This window comes from Heliconius melpomene, chromosome 17 (assembly GCF_056956725.1).
Source record: "Heliconius melpomene rosina isolate 202511_hmr_F chromosome 17, ASM5695672v1, whole genome shotgun sequence".
Lineage (NCBI taxonomy): Eukaryota > Metazoa > Arthropoda > Insecta > Lepidoptera > Nymphalidae > Heliconius > Heliconius melpomene.
In genome coordinates, this window is record NC_140405.1 from 13,134,433 (window position 1) to 13,159,848 (window position 25,416).

Below are 25,416 nucleotides of genomic sequence, written 5' to 3' on the forward strand. Positions count from 1 at the left end.
AAATATAAAAAGAGAAGGGTGGAATAACGTTATGTGCAAACTAAAAAATAATAATAATAATACTAAGTAAACACATAAAATACTTATGATATATACAAAAATACAAAGCTCAAACACAATACATAAATACATATATATATAAATAAATACATATAAACACATATATTCTTATACAAACAAATGCTACATATAATATAATATAATATGTACAATATAATTAATAGATAGAAGAGTCTACAAATTTTCTAAATTAAAAAGGTGATGTTTTAGACGTCTTTTAAATATGTCAAGTGACATTGAATGTCGCACTTCAGAGGGAAGTGCATTCCAGAGAATAGCAGCTTTCACAGTAAAGGAGTTGGAATAGAAGTGGGTATAGCAGGTTGGAAGTTTGAGGAGGTTATCACTTTGCGACCTTAGTTCAAGGCGTAGAAGAGAATCGGAACCAAGGAAGTTGAAACGCTCTTTTAAATAAGAGGGAGCGAAAGGATTGTATAGGATCGAGTAAAGAAGAGTAAGCATACGATAATTGCGGCGAAGTCTAATAGGAAGCCATCCTAGCTGACGACGGTAATCGGAGACATGATCATATTTACGCAGACCAAAAATAAATCTTATACATAAATTTTGTAACCGCTCTAGTTTATTCAATTGTTCCTCAGATAGATCCGGGTAACAAGAGTCAGCATAATCCAAAATCGGTAGCAGTAGCGTATGAGCTAGAGTAGTTTTGGTTTTCATAGGTAGAAAATATTTCCATCTTTTCAAGCCTCCGATATTAGCGAATAGTTTTCTGCTGACCTCAGCTATCTGCGCTGACCAAGATAGTGAGTTGTCTAGAAAGATCCCAAGGTTTTTAACGGTCGGTCTAACAGTTAAAACAGTACCATCGAACTGTATAGTAGGAAGGTCATTCACATTAATTTTTTTTAACTGCTTAGTACTACCAATGATACTAACCTGTGATTTGGCAGGATTAACAGATAGGCCATAAGACCTGCTCCAACTAGCAACATTCAGCAAATCCATATTGAATTTACGAATAGCTTCATCTATATCACTTGAAGGCGTACACATGTAAATCTGCAAGTCGTCAGCATATAGATGGTGGGATGAGGAAAGGTTTTGGGAGATAGAATCAATAAAAATAGAGAACAGGAGAGGAGAAAGAACACCCCCTTGAGGAACACCCATAGAAGAAGAACGAAGGGAAGATCTTTTGTCATTGGTTTGTACGTATTGTCGCCGATCAGACAAATAGCCTCTGAACCATTCCGTCGCATGAGAAGAGATGTTAATTGATCGTAAAACAGCGAGTAGTAGGTCAGTGTCTACTGTGTTAAAGGCATTACTAAAATCGAGCAAAGCAATAACAGTAACATTTTGTCTATCCATATTTAGCCGTATATCATCACAGACTTTAATTAAGGCAGTGACTGTACTGTGCGCACAGCGAAAACCAGACTGCAAATCAGATAGAATATGGTTTTCTAAAAGGTACTGATTTAGCTGGTGCGAGACAATACGCTCTAAAACCTTTGACAGGAACGGAAGTATTGAAATGGGACGGTATTGAGAAAAGGATTTTGGATCTTTGGACTTTGGTATGGGAAAAATGCGGGCTATTCGCCACAAGCTAGGAAAGGAATTAGTGGTCAGGGAGAAATTTAAAATGTGAGTAATTACAGGAGCTATAACATTAAGGGGTAAAATAACCATTTTACGATTGATACCATCGAAACCAGCGGCATCCGATTTAATACCTAAAATATATTTTTTTACCTGGGCTAATGTGACTTCGGAAAAATGGAATGGAATGGTTGATGGAAACGGCAGGGAACTGATAGATTTCAATGTATTTGCCTTAGTAGTACTATCCATAGGCGTTACTGAGGTGAAATGCGTATTTAAAGCATCAACATCAATATCGCGATTCAAGTCTTGACGTTGCCGACCGATTCCCAACGATTCAAGAAACTGCCAAGATTTACGTGGATTTAAATTTTGCAAATTAGAATCGATGTAGTTCCGCTGCGCATCTCTGCAAACTCTACTACACCGATTACGCAAGATCTTATATCTTGAAGAATTTTCATCAGTAGGATTACGTTTATACTTACATTTAGCTCGATTTCTTTTTGCCATCAAAGATCTAATATCTTGCGTAATCCATGGTGCAGGTAAGTGTTTCAACTTAATGGGTCTAAATGGAGCATGCTTGTCATAGAGTTCCGTGAGCAGGGAATTGAAGATATCCAGTTTAGTATCAATATTGTCGGCGTTAAAGATGGTGTTCCAGTCGATATTGGTGAGGTCACACATAAACTTCTCATTATCAAAATTTGTAAAATTACGTCGCATGACGATGGATGGTTTAAATTTAGGAGGACGAACATTATAAGACAAATACATCAAATCGTGGTAGGAAAAGGCATCAGCGGGAAATTGTCCATGGAGCTTTGCAAAATCAGCAGAGGAAACTATTAAAAGGTCAAGTTGGGATGGAGCACAGTTAGGGAAATGGTGTGTGGGATTTGTAGGAAGTAATGTTAAATTCGAGCTGTTAATAATATTAAGAAGTTGCTTCGCACGGAAATCATTTTTTTTAATACAAGTATTAAAATCCCCAAGGATTATAGTGTGATCGACATTGGGCACGTGTTTTTCTAATATAGTCTCGAAAGTGTGAAAGTAATCTATGTGAAGTGAAGGACTATAGAAAACACCAAGTAACAATTTTGAACGCCCGAGTAACATTTCGATAAAAACATATTCAGCAGCTTCAGAGTATTGCGAGGGGGACTTACTAACTAATGTAAAGGGTATATGGTTTCGGATATAAATGGCTACACCGCCGCCACCCTTACCTATGCGGTCATTTCGTATAAGGTGGAAGTTAGGTATGGAGAAGGATGCGGAAGGTAAACAAGGCTTAAGGAATGTTTCGGAAATTAATATCGCATGGACACTTTTACAATCAAAAGAAGTTAACAGGTCAGGATAGTGGGCTGGGATGCTTTGGGCATTAATATGCACCACATTGAAATTTTTTGGGGAGCTTGAAAAGGTGTTGTCCAGAAAAGAAGAAATAGGAACGGAAGTACTGCAAAAACTGCTATCAGAGGAAGATGGTAGTGAGTAAGAAGAATCGTCACTTAAATTATAAGTATTATTATCGTACATTATAAATATAATAATAGTTTTATTAAACATATGACATTTCTAGACATTTATTTATACTTCATAAATAAAAATAGTAGTTTATCTATGATAGTTTTAAAAAAATTGTCAAAAATAACAGTCAAGACGCGCTGCTCAGATTTCTCTAAGGTAAGTTTAATTTTATTTTTATGTTTGTACTCCTAAATATGTATGTTTATTATAAAATACACATGCCTAAATGTCTGTTCTTACACATTTTTATATATATGCTGATGTCGCTATATGAATTAGTATGTTTTTTTCGTGTTTTTTAATAACGTATATTATACTATACATTGCCGCAGTTGCAGTCGTTTACCTTTCGTCGGTGGTGTATAGTATAATATACATTGCCAACTTCACAGGATCAATATTTTTTGGAACTTTACTATAAAATGTAAATTTCAAGTATGTTTTTCTTATATACTAAACCAATTTTATTATAATGTAAAAGACAGTTGTACTGCCGCCTTGATATAGTGGTTCTAGAAAGCTTACACACAAAGTTATGGGTTCAATTCCCATAAAAAATACTATTATTATTATTACTGCATGACTACCTAACTATATAAAGGGACAAATAATATTACATTCATTATTTACCTATTTATAACACAATATGGTTTGGCTTATCTTTGGTGTTGGTTTTTTGCATGTGTCTTTTGCTTTGGTTTTAAACTCTATGGGTGATAGAGCTAGGCGCATTTTCTCCTTGGTGCCTGAAGAGAATGCAGATTCTGACACAAGTGACAGAGCTAGTAATAGTAATGAAGCTGGAATGATTGGATCAACAGAAAGTTCTTCAGAGCCATCGATAAATTCAAATCTCGAAAGGTTAAACCTCTTACAAATTTCTGATTATGAGATAGGAACGCATGCAGCTGATATTCATGCCGATACCACCGAAGTGTCTCTTACACCTCATTTCTTAATTCTTTCTTGTAAAGAATGAATGAAGAAGAAAATCGACGTCAATATAAACCAAATAAGCCTTGTAAATGGAGTTTCAAGAACTAAATCAGAGTCGGTGTGTGACATCATGTATGAGTTCTTGCTCTACATAAGAGATGACACTTTTACGGGCATTATCGCTGAAGAAGAAGAAGAGACTATGGGTGTTGGAAGTAAAAATAGTTTTAGCTTTATATACGACTATTAAGTCGAAACATTTCAGTGAAAAATTTACACGATTTCCCGCCAAGCAAAAATACAAAACCGGTATCTTAACGATTTTGCGATGATATTGGCTATGACAAATATTACCATTGGCCGCAAATAACCGGATATCAAATGTGCAACTACATGTGTACTGCAAAGCTGGCCAGGCACGTACCATGTGCATAAAATGTAAGGTTTACCTTTGTTTTGTGAAGAATCGAAGGTGTTTTTGGAGTACCACCGCAAGCAATAGGATCTCTGAGTTATTATTTTGTAACAAAAAATTATTTGAGAATGATTTTTTTAATTAAACATTTTTACTTCCATTAATATAGTTGTTTTTATTTAAAATCATATTATTTACAATAATCTTTCAGTATATTTTAAAAGCTACCAGTAACATTTCCACCCTCCCTAAGCATCGCAATGTATAGTATAATATACATTCTTAAAAATGGTAGAATCACTGTACGTGTAGCAATGTATAGTATAGTATAGTATACATCATGTTTTTCCGAAATTTTCATATTATGATTTTTTTATTTATTTTTTTTATGTTTTTTGTAGCCCAAAGAAGCTACCAGTATGCATATTTTTTGCTTTTCTTAAAAAAATTTTTTTGTGAAGATAAGGGTTAACTGGCAGCTATCCTACATGACATTCAACAGTGTAATAAGCTTTATTTGTTAGTATTTTTTTTAAAGATACTTTAAATCGTGGTAGTGGAAAACTAAGAATACACTGCGGAATTTTATTATATACACGTATACTCAAACCCATAAAAGAATTATTAACTTTTAGATTTATTAACTTTTCGAAAACTTGGAAGTCGAATTCGCAACCGTCGTATTTACAGCCTCAAAGGTTTTTTTAATACAAAATATTTAATGTACCCCGTGTATACCGTGCTCTGTCTACAAGAGCGAGGAAATGAAAATAATTTATATGTAATCATTCCCCCGAGTGGGACTCGAATCCAAAATTGTCGTTTTTACAACGGCACCACTACGGTTGATTTACATCACAAAATATCTTAGGACTAAACCTGCAACTAATTTCAAGACAAGTCCTACAACATATCTTAAGATATCAAAACATATTTTCATATAAAACTCACCAATAACATAAGTTTCCATTTCCGCCCAACTGGAGTTAGAGGAAGTTTCTAAAGCCATTGGCTGTGGGGGCGGAGGCCTGGCCGGTGGAGACATGAGGCCTCGATCTGATGATACACCTGGAAAAACGAAAAAAAGATAGAAGTTAGACCAAGTAAAATAGTTATTATCATAGGTAAGGCCGGGGGGTTAGTGCCCACCCCAGAGTACTCTAGTGCTCCAAGACCACATTACTAACAAAAATAAAGCCTAAAAAATTTAAAAAATATCTCTACTAACAGGAATGGTTATTACACAGTACGGTCGAAGAGTCGTGTCCTCCCTGAAATTAGCTGTAGATGGCTGCGCAGAATTTATTTTAAAACTTTTCTCATTTTGGATTATATTCATCCTGAACTCAAAGAATTCAATTTGAACAAATACTCACAATTATAATTTTTAATAGGTGTTTCAGGACCTCGCAGTGGTGTTTCATCTACCAACATGTCACCCCCACCACCTTCATCTTTGTCACGATCTGTTAAGAATATTAGTATAATTTATGAGAAAACATAATATGTAAAAAAGACGTACGAGTTCGAAAATCCTAAATTTATCCTACTAATATTGTAAATATGAAATTATGTGAGGATGGATTCTTGTTCTGCTTTAATCCCACAACCTTCACGGCCTTCACGCCACGACGCCCTTTTATAATAGTTTCTTACCTCTTTTATCCGGTGAAGGTCCGTTGCTTTTAATATCATTGTTCCGTTTCTTGTCGAATCTTGCAAAATGGCGAGTTTGATTCGGCGGCGTTACTATATTTTGAATTGGTTGCTGAAATAAAATAAAAAATGTACAATAAGATAAAAATCTCGCATACTCTGTTCCCCACTTTCCCCTGAATTTTCGGGACATTGTTAAGTGGGGGAACTCAACGCCGCACTTTGTCTCGTTACCAGAGCGATGAAGTTAAAATAACAAATACTTAATTTCCTCGAGTGGGAACCACCTCGGCTGCCCTCAAAAACGAGATGACAATTTCGATGTAGATTTTTATTTGAAAACTGACTCAATCTGCATTTTAGTAAACTAAAAAATAATAACTCACTTTTTCTTCTAAGCTCTTGTTCCTCAATTCATGTAGCCTCTTGAGCATGAGCGGTATTAACATTGCATTTAGTTCTCTGGAAATAATAACAAAAAATAATAATTAATAATAATAAATAGAAAATAAAAAAATTGTAGCATTTTTATGTCTGAATATTAAAAAAAAATGCTTGAGATGGTTAAGGATTCATTTCCAGTTTAACAAGAGGTACTACCTAGAACAAAAAAATATTTTTATTTTTTTGTTTGTTTGTCTGTGCGTTTGTGCATGGTAATCTCAGAAATGCCTTGATTGATGTAAATGCAGTATTTACTTTTGTACTTTGGCAATCTTCCATTAACATTTAGTGTTTCGTAATACACAGGCAGCGGAGTTCTAGTACTAGGGTCTCGTTTTACCAAAGGGTAATACGGAACCCTAAAAACAAAAGTTTAAGCAAAAAAAATGTAGCAAAATAAATAAACACATAAAAATATTTCAAAAAAGAACAAAACTTTTATTACATATTTACTGTTCTCCTTTAAACAAAAAAAAGTCTTTTCTCCAACTTTCTTGTACAAATTTTTGAAAAAAGAATCCAAAACCTACCTAAAATTGGTAGCAATCTCCTGCACTTCCATAGCGGCTGCTAATAAGCCAGTCGCGTAACACTGTAAAGGCTCAGGCGAATTCGTCGCCCAGTTCACCAGACGGTGTATTAACGCTTCGTTATCCTTAAAAAAAGGAAAAGATATATATTTTTGTATATATTGTATATACAAAAAGGAAAATCTTACTTAAAATAATTAAGTTCAAGTGAAAAACAATTATTCAGATGAATATAAAGTGTTCTAGTATTAAATTATTTATTTTAATTTTCATTAAAATAAATCAATCACATTTTACCCTGTATCCCGCACGTAGCAGGGTAGGCAGAGGGAAACTCCGTTAATTTATTGTTGGCGTATGAAATAGCAAAATTATACAAAATATTTACATAAATGGTAGTTATTTTATGGTGTGTAAGCTATACTACTATAAGGTTTCATCCTAATTCCAAATTCTTTTAGTAGTTTGAGTGAAAGTGGAATAAACACAAACATTCACATCTATAATATTAGTTGTAAGTTCAAATTCTTATTAAAGTAGTAACATTATATCTCTAAATTGGCGCTAAGTAGAGAACGCAATGTCACAACGCTAAGTTCTCAGCTTTCCAGCCTACCTTGCTATATGAAAATGAAAAAAAAAACCTAGTTACTAAAGCATTTTTTAAAAGCGCTTACCTGAGTTAGGTATCGGACCGACTAAAAATGCAAGAAAAAGAAAATTGTTATTTTGTTGAACCAATTTAACAAACAATAAAAACGAAAATGGCTACCTTTTTGCTTATTAACTAGTTTATACAACACATTGTTATTATTTAGGCCAAGAAGCTAAATATAAGAAGTATTTTATAATATAAAAAACTAGTTAATTTATCACATAATATTTCGTTTTACCGATATAATTTTGTTAATAATTGTTTATTTTTACTATTGAAATTAAATATATAACTATGAAAAACTAATTAAACATCACAATAAATGAAAAAGTCATTTAAAATTGCGCTCGCATGAGTTAAATTGTGACGTCACATCGCCTGACTTGATTGCAAAGACTTTTGTATCTTCGTCGTTTTGTATCTTTTGTATTTTCATACATTTTTAATTTTACTTATTATTTTACTGAAACTTTTACAAGAGAATTTAAAATAATAGGTATATCTTAACTATTAAGAATAGTATACATTTTTTTTGATTGGCTCAATAAAATAATAATTGTTTAATCTTTGCATTTCTCATAGGATCGATCCTTAGTACAAGTAAGCTTTTAACATTAAGATATATTTTTTTAGCTTCACACTGTATCTTGGAGGCCCAGTGTCCGACACTCCGCGCCCGTTAAGACACTTCCGTTCCCCACTTTCCACTGAATTCTAGGGGCTGGGAAACGAACCCACAACCTGTCGCTTTCCATCAATTTTGAGATATTGCGTGCTTGGCGTAACTCAACACCACTTAAAGCCTTAGACATATAAATATAGCCTCGATTGTAATTTTGATGCTTTCTTTTTAACCCCCGACGAAAGAAAGGGGGGTGTTAGTGGTGTAGTTAAGTTTGACATATCTGTATATGTCTGTGTGTGGCATTGTAGACAAAATACACAATATAAGTTGCATCTTACCTGAAAAACAACACTCATTTCGAGTCCAGGCATCAAATCCAGTGTTAATCTACATGCTGCCACATTGAGCTTGTGAACGTCCCGCCCCGTTATGTTCTGTCTTGAATAGTACGTGTCACGCACATAATCGTTTACTAACTGAAAAATTAAATATTATATATTAAAAGAAATACAGTAGGGTCGCCATTAAGTTAGTCTTACTGAAGTTTAACGCATTGTACATTGGAAAGAAAATAATCAGAAGTGAGTGATATCCTAAAATCAAATCTGCGCCATTTTCATATTAATGTTAGTGCGGCCACTATTCGTCGATTGTACTGTACTTAGAGTAACAGAATGTCAGAGACTTCATTCTGTTTTCTGAATGTTGGGTTAAGCAGGTCTAGAGCGCAAGAAATAAGTTGATATGAGATAAAAAACAATAGAATTCATTTTTGTATAGACAAGATTAGTGTATATTTTTTAAGAATATTGCATTAAAACGGAAACAGACAACCAAAATATGTATATTATTTTATTACTTTTTGAACTTTGTTAAAGTCAATTTTTTTGAACAATTTCCATACAAAACACTACTATAACTATTACTATATATATTTTTTTTAAATTCTCACTTTCGTCATAAAGTAATCATTTTTAAAACACAAATTTAAGAGCATGTATTAAAACATAGTATACAAAATACTACTGTAACTAAATAACTAACTGTAGTAATTACTATAAAAATCTACTTACTTTGGTCATGAAGTTATCTTTTTTAAACATAACTTTGAGTGCATGTCCTAAAGCACACTCTGGGTCTGTTCGGGATGGGTGCCTCTCATCGAATGGGTCTGGGTCTTTCTTCATGAAATTTTCAGTTTCAGCTTCTATTATTTCTGCTATTCTGTAACATTATTTTTTTTTCATCTGTTAAGTTGTAATAAACTTAGGGAATAGTTCAAGCATCATCAAAAAACAATAAGGTAGTTTTAAAGATATGAGTATAGAATCTATAAATTTGTAGAAAGACATTGTTCTACTCATTCCACTTGGATTTGAGATATTGTAAGATGAGAGCTTGACCCTCTTTATCTCAACAGAGTAGAGAAATTAAAAGAACTCATTCCACTGAATAGAAGTCAAACCCATAACCACCGCATTTACAAGTTGTCCCAATCTGAAGCAATGTCCATGGTATATATTACTAGATATAACTAGTCAAATTTATTATGTTCATTGTAAAGCAACATAAAATATATGTCAGTCTTGATATTGAAAAACTTATTATGTCACATAATGGCATATTGCCAGCAATGAATGTAAAATATAATTTTAAAAAATCATAATATTCAATGTCTGTCACGATTGTGGCACAGAGGGACAGTGTCTGAATGTAAGCATGATGATTGTAGGTTTGATTCCACTTAAGGGAATGATTGGTTATATTAAATTACCCACTCTAGGTGACAAAGCATAAAACTGTGTTCTGTCACCTAACATGCTATGTTTCTAAAGTTAGGCAGTGTGTGGGTTGGTTTTGTGTCTTAACACTAGATTACCTTTGCCTACCCTATTACAATATAATAATATTACCATTCCTATAAGTAAGATGGTAATGGATTCAATCCCCGTATGCATTATAATCTCATTTTTAAAAATATTTCATAATTATTCTTTGCACATTCCAATTTTTTTAAATATCAACATCAAGATACAGAGTTATTTTATTTTATCATTTAGGTGTTCACAATTTAATTTGTAAACAGTTGTATCACATTGTGTAATATTTTTAGATTAAAAGGAAACTTGTTACAACAAGTTGTAACATGACTCATAATACATAATTTTAAAGTTTTATTTTATTATTTATGAAAAGAAAGACTAGAGTGCAGTGGCACAACATCTGACTGTATATCACGCTGTTGTAAGTTCTATTCTTATTCAGAGGGATTATTTTCATTTCCTTGCTTCTGGTAACAAGTTAAGATGCCTTGATGGATTTTATCTCCCAACATGCAATGTACCTAAAATTGAGCAGCAAGTAGGGAGCGGGGTGTCTAAACATGAGGTCCTCTGCATACTCTGTTGCATGTTTGGTATAGAGAACTTATTGACATAAATATTGATACTAAAGAAATAATAAAACTATCATTTTTGACATCAGAATTGAAATAAAAAGTGATTTTAAATTATAGATACATAGTGGAAATATGTAAGATAAACATGCATATTCATGAGAATTACAATACACTAGATTACAATGACATTGCAAATTTGTACTATTTACTTATAAATTATCTTTTTAATTTTTCCTGTTAGATATTTATAGAGCTATTAGTTTTATCAAAAGACTTATTGATTAATAGTTTATTATTATATTAGACATGTTAAATTTATAAAGAGGTGTTTATTTTTATATTAAGAACATTAATTTACAAACTAAAGAATAAAAAAAAAGTAATTTTCATACATTATCAAATACGAAATAAAAGTAACATAAATAGCCTTCAATTAAACACTGAATATGGCATTACATATATAAAATTCTGAAAATTTAAGCTTGTTTTTATAAACTTAGCCGGTAACATCTGTATATAATAGAATAATCGTATACAATGTGGTAGTTGACGTTTCTGATAACACAACCTCACCTTGTCAAAGTAGGTATTGGATCGTAATTTGCAGTAGTATGCTGTTCCTCCCATTGCTTCAGCAGCTCGGTGACTTCCTGAGCTGGTGCTGAGTCCATTTTATTTAACTAAACACTTATAAAAACTTCTCGAAAACTCATATAACCTAAGTGTCAAACCAACCAGTCAATACAGACTGGACGTAAAGGTTCAATATGTCTTTAATAATTATATATTTATTAATTAATACAAAATATTTATTTAATAATGCGCATTGTCTTTGTGCCGCGCACTGTTTTACGTTTCTAATTCTATTATATTATAGTTCATAGGGTATACGTATAGTATAGGCTATAGCCATACCATCAGTTTTAATTTGGTGATGCCATGTTTGAATTTGATTGAATAATTAATTCAATTGTCAATTATTTGTTAAAAAAAATGTATTTATGTTTTTTTTTTATTTTATCTGTATTTTTTTATCATGTTGTTGAAAAATTACCTTTTTCTTTAATTTAATTTTTTTATTTTGACTTTTGTTTTTCAATTAAATTATTATTAATAAATAAACTGTTATTTATATTTAGAAGTTGTGGAAATTTTAAAATAAAATATTATATATAAAAATTTGCATTATTAAACGCATTTGAAAAAATTATACATTTATTTAGAATAACTTTGTTTTACCGAGGCCGGCGTGATGCAGTGGCATATATATCAACGCGACGGTTCTGGGATGTGGGTGTGGCCAATTCAACGCCACGCAACTGGACTCATTCTTGTATGCTAAGACACGTAAGAATGACTCCAGAATTCAGCGAAAAATGGTGAATTGAAATGTCTTAATGGGAATGAAGTGTTTTAATACATCTTCTGCCTACCCTAATCTTTGCTTCTTTATAGCTTCACAGTGTATCCCTGTGAAGCTATAATAATGTAGACATAGCTTTTTGACGTAATTTATTCACTTTTTTTAGTCTCCGTAACTTTCTGCTTCTTTTTAATAAAGAATTTTAAATAAACTAAGATTTTATGAAAATTGTGAATACATAGATTTTTTTATTGGCATACATGTCCTCGTATATTTTGCATCTCTTAACGTACGATTAATAATCATCACATATTGTATTATAAACTATATTATACATATATATATATAATTATATTTTTATCTAGTTTTCTGGTTATAATTAAACTAAAGATGTTTAATAATTATATTTTTTTAATATGTTTTGTGCACATTTTAAACATTTATTTTGATTTAAGAATGGGGAAATACCATGGCGCTACCATAGCACTACTAAAAATGTCGTCACTGACATATTTTGATTCGATTCGATCGATTAAGTCGATACTCGATACGTAAAAAAGTCGATTCAAGAATCGTCCTATCATTATAAACTTTAATTGTGGTTTCATGAGTTGTCTGTGGTAGTGCCGTTAAGATTTATGTTCATATGTATATGGACCGTTTATTTTGAAAGTGGTGTAAGTCCATTTTTGGGAAAAATGAGCTATCACGTAATTCATGCTTAATTTAATGTAATTTTTTTATATATAACTAGTCCGTGTTTAATTTCTCAAAAAAAACCCATGTTTTGAAGAACTTAAAATGGGTCGGTCAATGAAATTGCATAATCAGCGACATACTAACCTTTAATTTTCTCGAAACAAAAGAAAATGGACTTACACCACTCTCAAAATAAACGGTCCATATATTAATACGTAAAGCAAAAACTTGGTACCCCATTTTATGAAAATTGTGCGGACGGAGAAGTATGAAATTTGAAATGGTTATAGTTTATATTCAGATAGAGTGCAGAAAGTTAATATATATTTAAAATGATGTATGAATGAGAAGATAAATTAAATTAATAAACTAAGTATAACACATACTACTATATATTTGACAGTATGTACCTACAATACTTTTGTATTTATAAATAAAAAAATAATAAATACAAAAGCGCAAACAACGCTTATTAATACGCGTCAACGGGACCTCTGGTTATTATAGATAGGTAATAAGTTGTTTTAAAATGAAAAAAATCCTTTTAAACAGTTAAGTATAGGTAAACCAATATATAACTTCTTTATTAAAAATAACAGAAACTGAAATAATTGAAGTTGTTCTACGAAAAATTGCGAAGAGGATCATGAAGACTGACAATAGTAATCAAATCTTCTTCGTAATGGTTAAAGCCTGAATAAATGAAAAAAACAAATCAGCGTCACGCTGTATCCCGCACACAGAAAGAAATGAAAATATAAATTTAAATAAATATTTCATTTTCTCGGTGGGGCTCGAACCTACAACCAGTCGAGTTACAGTCACACTTTCTGCCCCTGCGCCACGACTGGCCTAAATAAATACATTTTGTTTAAACTTTCTAAAGAAACGCCGTTTTATAATATTGAAATAAAAAAAAACTATTTTTTAGTTTCGTGTAGGTAGGTAGGTACTGTAGATTTTCTATGCAGTCATCCCTGATTGTTTTCATACATCTAAAAACTTCAAAACACGCAAGGAATCTCTCTCAAACTTGTAAATGCATCCTCTCTAGCTGACCTCCTCTTCCTCCTCTCTTTCACTCTCTTTATTGTTTTCAATTTCTTTCAGCGTTGTGTCAAACGGCATATTTCTTGGAGAAAAATTAGGAAATATCAGCTGCCGTTTTATTTAAAGTGTGTGTGAATTATGTAAAATTGAATTACGAAAGGCTTAGCGAAATTTACGAAAGAGCGCGAAGAGAGGTCCGCCACTCCTCAAAATTAGGCAGACACTGGAGAATGAAGTGCCTTAACACTAAGTTCCCTGGTTTTGTTTGCCTACCGCTATCTATGTGCGGGATACTGCGTGAAGCGTGAAAAAAATAAGGTGTTGTGTCGCCAATCAGACTTGCCGCATTATTTTGTGTAGGTAACTATGGAATCCTAAAAATGAAATACAAGGAATATAAGTTATTTAAAATAATTATTTATTATTTATATGACTGAGTGTACATAATAAGTTTTTAATTCTTTGATGATAGTGCCGCTATATAGTCCAAGGCGCGTTGTATTTGCGCGGGTACAGGCGGCGGCGTGGGTAAGTGCTCGCCGACTGGATGGTAACCGTTCTCATCAGCCGTATACAATAAGTGGATAACCTGGAACGAGAAATACAAAAATATAACAATTTGTTTTGCTTTACATTATACTCTTTTTAGGAAACATATAAGAAGTAAAAAATTGTGGGATTGGAATCCGCGGTTCTTGGGAGCTGTCCAACGGCGTTAATCACAAAGCCAGACGTTCGTAACAACTTATTTAAATTGATAGCATCCTTGTGGGAGTTTTTTTTGCAAATTACCGTTTCTTTTGTTTTACGTTACGTCTACAATTGTCATTTATTTACTTAAAGCTTAGATAAGGTTAATATTTTTATTTTTTAAATATTGATTACCTGGCCATCAGGAGCGCTATATTGATATTGACCCTCGACTAGTAGACTCGATACTTCGTTATTTTGTACGGAACCCCGTTGTTCATGATAAATACCACCTTCTGTGGACAAACGAAAACGAAACTTAAAAAGTAATTAAAATAATTATCGAAACAGAAAATAAAATTGGGCGGTGCGTGGAGAACGGAGAGTGTTAGTTCTCTCTTCTTGCTCTGCTATATATGGGAGATGCAAATACCTGTCTGTAAAGCCCATCTATATGATCCATCTTCATGTGGTCCGTCGAAATCATTTCTCAATATCGCTTCGGTACTTTGGCTTGTTGTTGTTGATTCGCTTGCAAGGGTGAGAAGCTGAAAATAATCAAATTTATACATTGAGGTCGTCGTACAGTCAGTCGTACATCGCGACATTGGCAACGTGACGGTCGTGGGTTCGATTCCCTATCGGGTTAATGAATTATTTAATATTTTCATTGTCTCGCTATGGTAACAAGAAAAAGCGCGGTGTTGAGATCCGCCACTTGAGACGCGATGTCTCGAAAATTAGACAGAAAGAGAGAGACGAAGTGTTGTAATATTAGGTCCTTTCTATCTACGGGCTTGCTAAACAAACTAAGATTAAATTAATATTCCTTTCATGTATTAATGTATATAAGATGAAAATAAAAAAAAAGTGATTTTACTAAAAACCGACCATAAAAGACTTGTTTATTCTAAGATTCGATAGTGATTCCTATAAATTGAATTTTTTGAGTTAGACCTCTTTCATTTTATGGATACATATATATATGAATATTAGGAAGAATTGGACATATTTCTTCATTTTAAATTCAGTCGATTCAGTGAAATTTCTTTTTTTAGAAAAGAAAGAAATTAATAGCTAAGTTAATATATTAATAAAAATAATAAATTATAAACTACAATAATAAAATTGATTTAGAACCCGCTTCTATTTTCTTTCATGGCAAATCTACCACTACGTCGCACAGTTTTTTTAGCAAATCAAATATTTGTAGGAATGTGGAAGCTAATTTAAAATCAAATTTTATATGTGTAGATAATATTTATATTTTATTTTTGAATTCCAGTCATTGTTTGTTTTCATGTAATTAGTATTCAACTTTTGATAGCTTTAAAATAATTCGGTGTAAAGAATGATTCCTATTGATTCAAACTCGGAGAGAATGATAATGAATGATATTTACATTATTTTAATTTTTCCCCTCTGGTAGGAGGGGCCAATAAAATCACCACCACCACTCAACACACAATTTGTTGAAAAATAGGCCGTTCGTGATGAACGGAGTGTTTAATGCTAGGTTACCAGGGGAGGGCCCCTGGTATTGGGCAAATACCGTGAAGTTACGTCTGAAATAAAAGACCTTATGAGATTTCCCTATCTGTCAAGTCTAAGAAAGGCCTTAGTCACTTTACTTCTAAACAACATTACCAAGTAAATAAAAATTGTTGAAGGGATCTCAAATATATTATTATTCTATCATGAATTGTTTCAAACAAAAAAAAATAGTTGCTATTCTATCATAAATAGTTTTAAACTCATCTTTTTGGAAGTCGGTTAATAGTTTCTTAATTAAGAGTTTCAAGAAAAGTAACATGAAGCAGATGAGGAACATTTTCAATTTTTTTTTATTTATAGCTTCACGCCGTATTCCGCATATAATAGGTTAGGTAAAGAGAATCTGGGAACCATTCCGTTCCCATTACGACATTTTCGTTTCCCACGTGCTCCAGCGCAACGACTTTTAATTTATAGACTTGATTGAAGGATCAAATCGAAGACTATAAATTCCTTTTGCGTGCACCAAAAAAAAACACCATAAAATAAGAATTAAATACCTAACGTGTTATATGAAGACGACTTTACTTAAATCAAACAAGGACAAATGCTAGCAAATTACAGATTAAAATTATGCAAATTTTATTTACTTTGATGTTAAATAAATATTATCTTATCGTTTTTAGAGACCTTCCGCGACACGTGTCTTTTACCTGATTGTGTTAGGTAAAAGAATTGCAATAAATATTTCAAAGGGGCTCTTTAAAGCTATACATATACTTGGGCCGTAAGCCCCTGGCGTTGCTCTGATTTCCTCACCCTTTATAGCACAACAGTACCCTAATGATTGCTAAGTAATTTCTTCTCGTAATCTTCTCGGCATGTAATTACGAAATATTCGATATGTGAGGCCCGTCAGTCAAAGTCAAGTTTGCAGTCAAACGTGACAGCATGTGATGGGACAGGAAATTAAATATTTAATTTCATAAATTTTCATTTCCTCGCTCTATGGCTGTGATACCAAAAAAATGAAAAAATAAATTTGAATAAGTGTTTCACTCCCTCCAGTGGGGATCGAACCTACAACCAGTCGCGTTAACAGTCACACACTTGCCACTGCGCCACGACTGGCCTCTTGTTCGATAACCTTGTATCTATAGTGTAATAGAGTAGGTGTGTGTATGCAATACAGCTGCGATGAGAATGGAATGCTTAAAGAGGCGGAAGTTGCATCTTTACTTAGTGACCTTAATATATACCTACTAATATTATAAAACTGATGAGTTTGTTTGTTTGAACGCGCTACCTCAGGAACTCGAACTCGATGGATGTTGGTAATCCATTATAATTGCGATCAGAGTTGCGGAATTCAACGCCGCGCTTTGCCTCGTTACCAGATCGAGTTAAGGGAAATGAAAAAAATATATTTCTTTCTTCGGATGATTGAATCGAAACCACAGCCGTTACGTTTACAGCAAAACGCTATCCACTGCGCCAACTTCTACTTCAATTTTGAATATTGTGTTGATTCGTCATTTTATTTTATATTTTTGTATTGAGATCCAAGTATATTTTATCCTGCAGCTGGGTAAGCAGAGAAAATATAGTGTTAAGACATTTCGTTGCGCATTTTCCGCCGAATTCTTAAGGCATTGCGTGCAAATGAATTACCGTTATTAATATATTTTAATTTTTAAAGTTTCATGATGACTTGACTTATGTTGACCTACTTATGCGAACCTCTCGACTCAGTCGATTTATTTTTAGGCAGAAGTCACTAAACATTGGGTCGCAACACATGGCTAAGTATTTTTTACAACTTCATACTTTATCACAAGTAACAGGAGGGGCAGAGACAACCTAACACCCCCCCCCCCCCCATACACTCCGTTCCACGTTTGCCTTAACTTTGTTTCAATTTCTTTCAACAAGCAACCAGCTCGCGGGATCTGAACTACTTGCGTGTTCTAATGACTTTATCATTTTAGGGACAAATATCTATTTCTATACATTAAAAAGTAGTTTCAGCCAATTCAACAAAACAATACTTTAAATTGATATTTTTTTGTTTATGAATCGATTGAAATAAAGCAAACACTATATGTTAAGGGCAAAAACAATAGTCAAAACTGCATTTAAATCAGTTAAGCCGTTTCTGAGATTAGCGTACATAAACGCACAGACAAACAGATATTTTTTTTTAATTACTGTAGATAGTGGATTTTATTTCCCAAAAAATAAAGCTGTTAAGTATTTTACGTAATGTTTAAGATTGTGATTTTTCACTTTAATTATCGTACTGTATATATAATAAGCGCCTTTAAATCAAGGATGCATAGAAGTGGTATATCTAATTTTTGTTTTTATTCTTTAAACATTTTTAGGGTTCTGTACCTCCAAAATTAATTATATTCCTTATCACTTTGTTCTCCGTCTATTTATCGGTTCGTATGTCCAGCCGTCCGTCTGTCGCGATCATTCATGTTTTGTTTTGTTTTTGTAGGCTATCCGATCCTATGGGATACTTCAAGTTGACCTAGAATTATGAAATTAGGCAAGGAGGACAACTAATAGTACCTATAAACTTAAAGTACCTACAAATAAAGAAAACGGAAGCTATTTGAAATACTTACATACACATATACTCGCTAAAAATATAACTCTCCTTAAGGCTTTGTCGCGGTCGGGTAATCGGGTAAAATGTAATGCAGACTCACTTGTAAACAGTTTCTATAGTTATGGAACTCCAAAAAATAGTCAAACTGATTTTTAAACGGCCTTTTAAGCATTCGTTTTGCAATTACTTATTCATTTAGTATATTATTTGACCTTTGATATTTTATAAACAAATAATTATTGATTCAGATTTATGGATGTTTTTATTATTATCTTTTAGTTTGGCTCTACATCCCGTATAAACCTATATAGTAGAGGGAACTTGACAACCTAGTGTTAAGACACTCCCATAAAGACTCGTTCCACATTTTCTGCCGAATATTGTAGGTATTGTGTGTTGAGTGGCGGAACTCAACACTGCATTTGGCCTCGTTATCAGAGCGACAATATTATATATTTTATTTTAAGTGTTAATAGAACCCACAAAGATAATTATATTTTTTAATAATAATTTGTATTCGCGTGGGTTATTAGTTTTGTAATACAGTTATTAGTATTATTTTATTTTGAATTCACTTTGAAATATTTAATGTATTCATATGTATTTATTATACATATGAATATTTTAATTAATTATAAGAACGTTTCACTGTAGATTTATTTAAAGGTAAAATTAGAGACTGAATAATCATGCAAGCGGGCATGTAGGTTGTAAGTGTAGCCAAGTACTAGCCTAAATAGTAGCCCAAATGTCCTCCGAGAGCAGGATTAAAGTCCACGTAGATAAAGTTGGGCGATATTGAGTTTTAGGTCGATGTATAGTATACTAGTGGGCCCGTGCGGGGCTACGCCCGCTTTAAATAGAAATATTATAATAAAGAAATTGAAAACTAGAGATTCAGTCAATTCAGTAAAACAGTTGTATAAAATAACTGTTACGGCAACTAGCAAAATTGTCGTTTTAGCTTTATCTAACTATAACTATTTTATTTATGAACCGATTGTAGTAAAATAAAGCCAGAAGTCTAAAGAAGAATCTAGAATAAAAAAGAATAAAGAAGAATCTATTTGTGAAAACCGCATCTAAATCGGTTAAACCGATTCAGAGATTAGCGATTACAAACTCACAGACAAATAGACAAAAATTTTAAAAATCATTGTTTTGGGTTCTATTACGTTAATAAAGGGTCGCAATAATATATTTTTTAAATATCTTCCAAGTACAGACACCGACCCTCTTACGATTTTATTATAAGTAGATATCTATATATGTATACAATATACAAAGTACTGGAGGAAGGTCGAAGAACAGATATGAGGATGTATAAAATAAAATAAAAATAATAATAAAAAAAATGTCAGTCACTATAATTGCGTTATGTCATCATTTGGTCATTTTCCATGTCAATAAATAACATAACTGTTACCGAATTATGTTGAAACATACATTAATCATTGCTCTTAGAATCTTTGACGTTGAGAAAAATTGTTATTATCTTTGGACACTTACATAACATATTAATATAATTATTAAATCTCTTACCTTTACGCCGTAAATAACATAAAGTGCGGCGTTGTGTTCCACTACCGGACAACCAAGTACAGTAGAAATTCGATTATCCGGCTCTTATTTACATGAATCGTCATAATCGTGAGATTATCCGGACTATCAACCACGATAATTATTTTATACAATCTACTACAATGAAACCTAAGAAAATTTATATGTAAACACGTACCTAATTTATATACTTACGTATACATAAGTCGTATGTTGGAAAATGTTAATTGATTTCTTTATAAACGTTGATTTTCGTTGATATGTACTTGTTGATCTATACTAATATAATAAAGCGGTTAAGTTTGTTTGTTTGTTTGTTTGAACGCTAAGATCTCTGGATCTACTGGTCCGATTTTCATTGTTTTTGTTTTGTATGAAAGCTGCATTCTTCAGAAGTGCTATAGGCTATATAACATTACATTACACATATATACTAATATATTTTAAAGTACATTCTAATTTGACATGCAATTTATTCTGCCATGTTAATAACAACCGTCGTTGCTACGCGACCGCTACCGCGACGTTTTGATATTCATCCTTATGAAAATAAATATAATAGTCACTTTTAGCATTTTATCTAGATTGAAATTATAGTTTACTGTGTAACATACTAATAAATAATTAAGAAGATGTCACTGATTCCAAATGACCTAGCCATCTAGCGGGCGGCACAGTATGACCGACGCGAACGGGCAGATGACGTTGACGGTTTCATAAATTTTCATACATTTTCGAACTTTATTTGTTGTTTATAATTAATTTAAAATACACTTAGATTCTCTTCTTATTTTATTTGATATTGCCCGCTAAAATTATCCTACTTAATAGAGAGAAATGTTTAGTTATTTCGTAGAGTCGATATCTATGTACGCACGTACGGAAAACTTTAGGTACTTTTTCTAATATTAAGAATACCTATCCTTTAGTTACTTTTAATCCTTTTGTTAATTCATTTCAATAACTCAGATAATTTTTTCGAATAATGTGTATCTACTTATTATTCTTTTTGATTATTTGAGCTTTTCTTAGTAATTCTATTGAGAATTGAAAATAATTTCATGAATATATTTAATAAATATTCTTATAGTTGAAGCAGGCGTAGCCGCGTCCGGGTCCACTAGTTGTTGATATGCACATACATAAAACCAGCTTTTCTCTATACATTCGATTATCTGTCTGACTAACTACAACAATTAGTCCGGTTAATCGAGTTTCTCCATCAAAGTATAAATTATTAGGTTTTATTTGAACCTGCAACTTTCATGTTTCCTACACTTTAAGAACTTTGTAATAATTAATATACTAAAGTTTATACTTACTAAATTTAATTATTTAAATAAACATACAAAAATAGTTCTTTATAATATATTGTTAATTTATTCCTTTCATAATAAATTTGCATTTTATATCTCTTATGATTATTGTTTTAAATCGCTTATATTTTTAGAATCGGTTATACATATGTAGGTATGTTACATTCTGTTTTTAGGGTTCCATCCTCAAAAGAAATGCTCTGTTGTCTGTATACCTATATGTCTGTCCGTCTGTCAAGACGCTCTCAAGATTCAGGTCTACGGTCCCTAGCCTAAGCTTCTAAATTTTCGCTGCTTGAAATCTGTTGCCGAATCAAAACCTATAGAGCTCTTCCCATCTTCCAACCTACAATTATAAAATTTGGCTAGAAGTGAGCCTTACAATATAAACAAAGGAAAAAATTCGTTAAACATTTATGTGAATACGCCTGTAAATATAAGCTTGTCAACTTTCCGACGCTGGCTTAGTGACAGCATTTCTGTTAATTCATGATTGTTTCGATAATTGAGCGAAACATGGGGAACGGAGTGTTTGAACACTAAGTTCCCTCCGCTAACCTTGTAGCATCCCGCTTATAGCAAGGTCCATTGCATTTTATAAGCAGTATATAGCGTAATAGATTCTTTCAGAGTTTGCGGATTTTCTCAGCCGTAAAGAACTGACAATCTTCGTTATTCGTGACACGACCCACTACCACTGCGCCACGAGGTACTTACATAATAACATTTTAACTCGTTAGTAATTTACATAAAACTGGTTACTCCGTTGAGTAAATATTTCGTAATTTTTTTTCAATAATAACTTTAAAAGTTATAATTTATTCGGCAAACTGACCTTTGACAGTGGATTAAGCGAAACATTACTAAGGTTTAACTATGGTTTAGGCATTCGATTTCGCTTGTGTATTTAATTTGTCTAACGTTTATATTTCTGTGGGCGTATGTCTGTTTTCAATTTCTCGCTTTCGTTGACAAATCACGGCGTTGAGTTCGAATTTTATACTTAACTAGCGGCCCGCTCGCGATTTCACCCGCGTGAACTATGTTATTATTAATTTCTGTCTCCATGGCTACGTCCTAGTGACGTCTATGCAAAATTTGAGACTTCTAGCATTTGTAGTAACGAAGTTTCATACAAACTTTCGACCCCAAAAACAACCCCTTAGAAGTCGAATATTGCAAATTCCCGTCTTAGCGAGCACCTACGTCCTATAAGTAACTCCTATACAAAATTTGAGATTCCTAGCACATGTAGTTTCTGAGATTTCGTGATGAGTGAGTGACCTTTCGATTTTATATATATAGATGAAATTTCCTTTAAACATTGGATAGGTACCATGCAGAAATCTAAGAGTCTCGGATTTCAATAAGTTTGCACGCATTACTCAATATATAACATTTAAAAATAAAAAAATCAGCTTCACGCTGTATCCCGCACACAACAGGTTAGGCAGAAGGAACCTAGTGTTAAGACACTCCATTCTCCACTTTCCGCCGAATCCTGGAGGCATTGCGTATTGAGTGGCGGAACTTAACGTCGCGCTTTAGCTTGGCAACAAAGCGAAGGAATTAAAATATAAATTTAAATAAATATTTCGTTCTTCTCTTTTAAGGTATGGCCTCTCTTTTTAAAATAGATATATAATATCTTTGTTATAATTAATGCAGTTAAGAATATATTTTTAGCTTCATGCTGTAACGCGCACATAGCAAAGTAGGCAGAAGGGATCTGGGAACCTGGTGTTAAAGCACTTCTTGTCCATTAACATGATTAAAGTGGTCTCCCACTTTCCGCCGAATTCTTTAGGCATTTCGTGTTGAGTGGTGAAACTCAACGCCGCCCTCAGCCTCGTTACCAGAGCGAGTAAATGAAAATATTAAAAATTTTATTAGCAAAATAAGGTATATATATATATATAATAAAAGCAAAAATAAAAACTACTTACGACAGCAATAACCACAAGATTTCGCATTTTTAAATAATTAAAAGAAACTTTTTTCAAAAGACAAACAAATTACCTACATAGATAATTTTACAAAAATAGAGAAATTCGCGCGAAAATTTAATACTTCATAAATAAACACTGGCTGCAAACGAAAACTTTTACATTTATTGGCTACACTTATTTAGTTTGACATCAAATTAGAGTTAAAAAAATAAAAAAAAAAAATCTTTTTTTTTAAATTATTTTTGCAAATTTACGTTATTCAAGTGTTGTTATAAGAAGAACTACACCTGTACTGGTAGAGTATGGAGGTGATTGCGACTTTTGACCTTATAGCTATGTTTAGCAATTATCGTGTGTATATAAAATTGAAATGAAAGTGTTTGTTGTTTTGATTATATATATACGTAAATGGCTGTTTATATAATCTTCTCATGCTATATTATATACTAGTGGACTTGGACGGCTTCGCCCGCTTGAACTATACGAACATTTATTAAATATATTTATGTAAATATTATCAGTTTAGAGGACGAATCCTAATAAACCATCCACCAACTATAAAATCCATGACTCAGAAGAATATTGCTAATTCTTGTCTTAGTAAGTCACTTGCGTCCTATAAGAAATGGACATGCAAAATGCATGCACTCCTAGCATTTGTAGTAACGAAGTTTCAAGCAAACTATTAACCCCAAAAACAACCCCTTAGGAGTCGAATATTGCAAATTCGCGTCTTAGCGAGCACCTACGTCCGATAAATAATTCCTATGCAAAATTTCAGATTCCTAGCACATGTAGTTTCTGAGATTTCGTGATGAATGAGTGACCTTACGATATTATATATATACTACCGGCCCGCTCGTGGTTTCACCCGCGTGAACTATATTATCATTAATTTCTGTCTCCATGGCTACGTCCTAGTGACGTCTATGCAAAATTTGAGACTCCGAGCATTTGTAGTAACGAAGTTTCATACAAACTTTCGACCCCAAAAACAACCCCTTAGAAGTCGAATATTGCAAATTCCCGTCTTAGCGTGCACCTACGTCCAATAAATAACTCCTATGTAAAATTTCAGATTCCTAGCACATGTAGTTTCTGAGATATCGTGATGAGTGAGTGACCTTTCGATTTTATATATATAGATGTAGATTAGAAATGTCAAAGAGAATTTTGTAATCCTTTTAACGTAAGTATTTTTGTCTGACTGTGCGAAGAAAAGGAGGATAATGTGCTTGTTTGCTATTATGTGGGGCTTGAGAGACGAAATTGGTCTACCGTTTTAATAGTTCTTATAATATGATATTAATTGAAACTTACGGCGACAACCACACGACACGATATTTTGTCCAAATTAAAAAATAAAAATCTCATGAACTGTCGCCATGAATAAGGATTCAAAAATGTTTTTTAGCTTCATCTCATAATTTTTCACTGTTAGTGGACTGCGAAAGGTCCAAACCGTCACGATATTACAATAAACAGACAGACTGTCGACAGTCAGATCGACAATAAATAAACCCTATAAGGTTTTGAGGTATCAAGTAAAAGAATCAAATAATTACTGAAAATAATTTATTATTTTCCTAAAGGATACAAATCTTGTTGTACTTGCCAGAGTGGTATATAGGGGCTATTGATGTTACCGTCGTAGATAGACGATAGGGGCTGACTCCACTGTGGATAGGCGTACTCGTAGTATTGACCAGGATAAATATAAGCATATTTATATATCCAATGTACATAGTAACGTAAGTCGGTGAACACAAATATTCTATCCTCGTTGTAGCGTATCTCAAAACAAGCCACGCCTACGAGTGTTGTAAAATCCATCATAAGTGCACC

At 32.7% G+C, this 25,416-nt stretch overlaps 2 protein-coding genes across 3 annotated transcripts in view; both read right to left on the reverse strand.

Moving 5' to 3' along the window:
- The window catches only part of mahj (LisH and WD40 domain-containing protein mahjong), a 32,744-nt gene extending 20,979 nt beyond the window's left edge, over nt 1-11,765 (reverse strand). For both annotated transcript variants that reach the window (XM_085200949.1, XM_085200948.1), the window contains exons 1-8: nt 11,407-11,765; nt 9,509-9,659; nt 8,774-8,911; nt 7,156-7,280; nt 6,568-6,643; nt 6,182-6,293; nt 5,902-5,991; nt 5,477-5,593 (exon numbers count right to left, since the gene is read on the reverse strand). In XM_085200949.1, the coding sequence (XP_085057075.1) occupies nt 5,477-5,593; nt 5,902-5,991; nt 6,182-6,293; nt 6,568-6,643; nt 7,156-7,280; nt 8,774-8,911; nt 9,509-9,659; nt 11,407-11,504 (907 nt within the window). In that variant the 5' untranslated portion in view covers nt 11,505-11,765. The remainder of the gene's footprint in view (nt 1-5,476; nt 5,594-5,901; nt 5,992-6,181; nt 6,294-6,567; nt 6,644-7,155; nt 7,281-8,773; nt 8,912-9,508; nt 9,660-11,406) is intronic.
- Nucleotides 11,766-14,340: 2,575 nt separating this feature from the next.
- Nucleotides 14,341-23,865, reverse strand: LOC146530393 (larval cuticle protein LCP-17-like). Its single transcript, XM_085200788.1, has 4 exons — nt 23,569-23,865; nt 15,069-15,183; nt 14,831-14,931; nt 14,341-14,534 (listed from the first exon to the last, which is right to left on the reverse strand). The coding sequence occupies exons 1-4, from the start codon at nt 23,593-23,595 to the stop codon at nt 14,400-14,402; spliced, it is 378 nt and encodes a 125-aa protein (XP_085056914.1). The 5' UTR covers nt 23,596-23,865; the 3' UTR covers nt 14,341-14,399.
- Nucleotides 23,866-25,416: the final 1,551 nt, after the last annotated feature.

Coding starts and splice junctions, on each gene's coding strand:
- LOC146530393 (XM_085200788.1), bottom strand. CDS start 23,595: ATGCGAAATCTTGTGGTTATTGCTGTC. Junction 15,184..23,568: donor ATCTTGTGGTTATTGCTGTC/GTAAGTAGTTTT, acceptor GATTATTTTCAG/CTTCTCACCCTTGCAAGCGA. Junction 14,535..14,830: donor ATAGCGCTCCTGATGGCCAG/GTAATCAATATT, acceptor TTCTCGTTCCAG/GTTATCCACTTATTGTATAC.